At 38.4% G+C, this 4223-nt stretch overlaps 1 protein-coding gene across 1 annotated transcript; it reads left to right on the forward strand.

Annotated features, from left to right (window-relative positions):
- Positions 1-255: 255 nt before the first annotated feature.
- LOC146455991 (melanocortin receptor 4-like) lies at positions 256-1866 on the forward strand. Its single transcript, XM_085093628.1, has one exon. The coding sequence runs from the start codon at positions 309-311 to the stop codon at positions 1224-1226; it is 918 nt and encodes a 305-aa protein (XP_084949754.1). The 5' UTR covers positions 256-308; the 3' UTR covers positions 1227-1866.
- The last annotated feature ends 2357 nt before the right edge of the window (positions 1867-4223 follow it).

Raw genomic sequence — 4223 nt, forward strand, 5'->3', positions numbered from 1 at the left:
TACCGAAAACTAAAGAAAAACCTACTTTGTTACATACAAGTTTTTGGAAGAAGATGGATTTTTAACTGACGTTAAATTACCAGAGTCATCGGTAAACATGACACGCAAATGAAAAAATTAGCCGGGCTGTTTAAAAGTGCAATGACGCACACACCCAAACAGGTGAAAACAGGTGAGCCTGTGTAACGCAGGATAAAAACAGATATAAAACACTACTAATCATTACATACTAACAGTTCGACCGTAAAGAAGAACTGGTGCATTTGCCATTTTTTCAACTAAAACTGAGCTGTTTTTGCAACACGAAAATGGACAATCGTACAAGCCATGGAAACCTTACAAACGCGTTAAAACAAGCAAGCACATTAACAGCAGACAGTGGCCTTTTAAATGCTGCGTTAAACATTTTTCTCTCCGTTACCGCAACTCTGGGCAATGCTCTGATCCTGGTTGCTCTTCGTAAGGTGTCTAGCGTTCATCCAGCGACAAAATTGTTGTTTCGATGCCTGGTAGTTACGGATCTTTGTGTTGGGCTCACTACACAACCATTATTTGCCATTATCGAGCTGATTAATGCTAGAGTGTTGGAGCCGAATATTTCATCTTACGTTGTCAAAGCACAGAATGCGTTTGGTTTTATTCTTTGTGGGGTATCGATCTTCACATCGACCGCCATTAGTGTTGACCGGCTCCTCGCTCTGTCGTTGGGGCTGAGGTACAGACACGTTGTAACTTTGAGGAGAATCCGAGCTTTTATTGCTTGTTTTTGGCTGACTGGTGTTGCAGGTGCACTTATGTCCATATTTTGGAGTTACAGCATTACCATGGCTATTGCAAGTGGTTTTATAATACTTTCTATGCTCATCTCCTTTTATTCTTACGCTAAAATATTTCTCAAACTGCGACAACATCAAGCTCGAATTCGACAAGAACAACCAAATGGAGGAGGAATTCCTCTGAACATAGCACGCTACAAGAAGACAGTCTATAGCATAGCATGGGTGCAGTTAGCATTAGCTGTTTGTTATTTTCCCTATGTTATTTCTGTTGTAATAATAGAGCTCAATGGATGTTGCGGTATCAGTGGAGTCATCATTTTGAATAAAGCCGTAACTCTTTATTTGTTAAACTCCTCCTTGAACCCGATTCTTTACTTCTGGAAGATCAAAGAAGTAAGAACAGCAGTGAAGGGCACAGTGAAACAGTTCTGTTGTTCATCAAGTTAAGCTATATGAAAAAACATTTATTTTTCCTACAAAGAAGGCAGTAAAGTTTGTTCATAGGCGGCAACTTTGAAACGTTGGATGGAACTTTCTTAATACAGCATTTGTGGTCTATTTGCCTTTCAAATTCTGTCATAAGGATGACATACACCGGCGAAATTGTATATATATGTATAACTTTAAATATCTTGACTACGTATTCAGATATAGACTAAGTTGTAATTATTTGTTTTACTAGTCTCATAAAATCAACCATATTTGTATAATACGACTGGAAGATGGCTACATAATGCTAAATACAGTCAAACCTGTATTACGCAAACACCCTCGGGATCCTTCCAAGAGTCTGCTTAATACAGATTGTCCGCTGAAAACAGGTTCCCTTAGAATTCGTCTTAAAGGGGCCATATTAATATTCCGCGGTATTAAAAAACCTTGAAAGGGCAAAATACCATTCTCGTGAACGTATACGATAACTGTGGAATGCCGTATTTCCATAAGCAATGGCAAGTATATGTGATCATTTGCTTTATTAGAAGATGTAAAACGTAACAGCATCTATATTGATCGAATTATGTAAAGGTCCACACAATCAAAACAAGAATAAAAGTTCTGTACAAACAATACAGGAGTACTTAACGACCCTGCATGATTTCTCTCTAGTGAATCCACGTTGACAATCTATTACCACTTCGTACAGTTTATCTTTGAGGTGTTAAATACACATCACTCTAAGACTTTGGTTACCAGTGACGGTAAGGGGATGGGCCTGTAATTTTCTGTGCACTCGGCCTCACCCTTTTCAATCAAAGTGACACTATCGTTAACTCGCGGATATGGCGATGGAAGTGGCCGTTCATGCCATGGGTTCAACTAAAAGGTGGCTTTTGTTTATAATAGTTTGGAATGGTCTTTGAAACGTAATAGTGACGGTAATGTCATTGGGGGACATTGTGGAGACCCTCTTAGGGCTCTTCACACGTTTGTCCCCCACGGAGAAGTGGGGGGGGGGGGGGGGGAGAATGCGTTACGAGCGCAAGGGGGGTGTTCGGCATTACATTACCGCGAGAACGCTTGTCGGGAATTTTGAATGAAACGCCTAAACCAGCTGTGAGTGGCTTGAGTTTTGATGCCATTTCTAAACCTTTTAAAAAATATATTTTAGATTTGATCAGTGGCAATCCTAAACGAGATCTTTACAAGCAAATATACTGGTTTTTTTAGCCTAGAAAACCGTAAGCGAGACCCAAATAGGGAAATTTACATCCTAAGCGAAACGAGCGTCAGCCTACGGAAATATAATTGTTGACCATTGTTATCAGCGATGTAATTACCACTTTCTGCTCCATTTTCCCGTAGAAAAAGCCAAACTTAAAGAAATAACGAAGAGATTTGAGGGTCACAGTTGCCTTTCAACACCCTTTAGGAATACTTGTACACAGGGCGTATCTAATCGATATTTTCGATACTCGATAGAAATCGATCGTAATCGATCGTAATCGATAATAATCAATCGAATAATATCGGAAATCGATATATATCGATTGCTCGTTTTCTTGTGATTATCGATTTTGATCGATTTTTGTAATTAGCTATCGATTTTATCGATTTTTTCGAAAATAGATGAAGATCGTGTCGATTCACTTTCGTCAAGTGTTTTTTTCTAGCGCCTGGTTGATCCTCCCAGAACGAATCCCCAACTCACTCGAACTAATAAACAGCAGTCCATATAAATTCAATTAACAACCTCTTAACAGTTTATTGAAGTTTGACTATCGGAGTTTACAGCACAGAGTACACCACCATAAGACTGCTGGGCCGGAATATTCAGCTGAATATTGCCTGTAAGTGAAGAAAGAAAATTAGACAAAGTAGCTAACATAAGACTGCATAAAGCAAGATCAAAGTCGATTACGAGGTAAGAAAGTTTTCACGTCCGCCTAAGGAGCAGCTTTCACCATTTTTGTTTACGAGATGGCTGTTAAGGTTTGGCGCACGTTTTTTATTACCGATTTTCATCGATGTAATAAGAAAGTTTGTGATTATCGATTTCGATCGATTAAATCAACTAATTAATCGACAAATATCGAGTATTATCGAGTAATATCGATTAATCGATTAGCTTTTCGATGATCGATTTCGATCGATTAGATACGCCCTGTTGTACACAAATTTGCATATCCGTGGTTGTGGTAAAATTGCGCGTCTCCAATTTAATTTCCTCTTCCAGTGAACTCGCCGTTTTCCAGAGCCGTTAGCTATCCGTTGTTTGATAGATTACTTTTATCTTACACAGCGAAATCATTTACTGCACCGAATTCGCTTTTGGTAAGCTATGCGAACTACGACTGAGGGACACAAGCATGTGAATGTCAGTGCGCATATTTTCCTTTGGTGAAGTAACAATTTAATTTTTTAATTCACGAGTCTTTTCACATCATGAATTTATTTATTTTTGTGTTTTACAAAAACGGAGCAAGCTTTTAATAATCTGTATCATTCAGGAAGTGTTCTGTTGCTGCTTTAAAATGAGCAAGATAAAAAAAATAAATGCTACAGCTGTCGGAAAGCTATTTACATGTAAGGAAAATAATTTGAATATCCTTCACAAATAGGGCCTTGTGTCTTGTGTGATCGAAAGCTGAAACGCAAAATCTTCAAACTCAAAACCGATCCATTCGACCAAAATTATCGACCGAAAAAGTCAGTTCATTACGAAATCTTTTGGCATTTCATTTCGATCAGACACTCGACGCTAGCTACTCCAGCAGTGATCGACGTTGTTTACAAATGAAATGTGTTTCTCATTTTGTTTGTTCAATTTTATTGAACGCTTAGTTACAGACTTATTCTGACTACACAATAATACTGATGAGGCTTTTTTGTGTTTTGCAGTCCTTCTATTGATAAGATAGAGACAACAATTATACTACCCGCCTCTACCGAAGATTTGTCATGTCTGACTTGCAGTCTAGCTGTACACATTCTTATTGTCATATA

This window comes from Pavona decussata, unplaced genomic scaffold, assembly GCF_977016875.1.
Source record: "Pavona decussata unplaced genomic scaffold, jaPavDecu1.1 SCAFFOLD_262, whole genome shotgun sequence".
NCBI lineage: Eukaryota > Metazoa > Cnidaria > Anthozoa > Scleractinia > Agariciidae > Pavona > Pavona decussata.

What these genes read in the sequence shown, in the direction of transcription:
- LOC146455991 (XM_085093628.1), top strand. Translation starts at nt 309, where the DNA reads ATGGACAATCGTACAAGCCATGGAAACCTTACAAACGCGTTAAAACAA.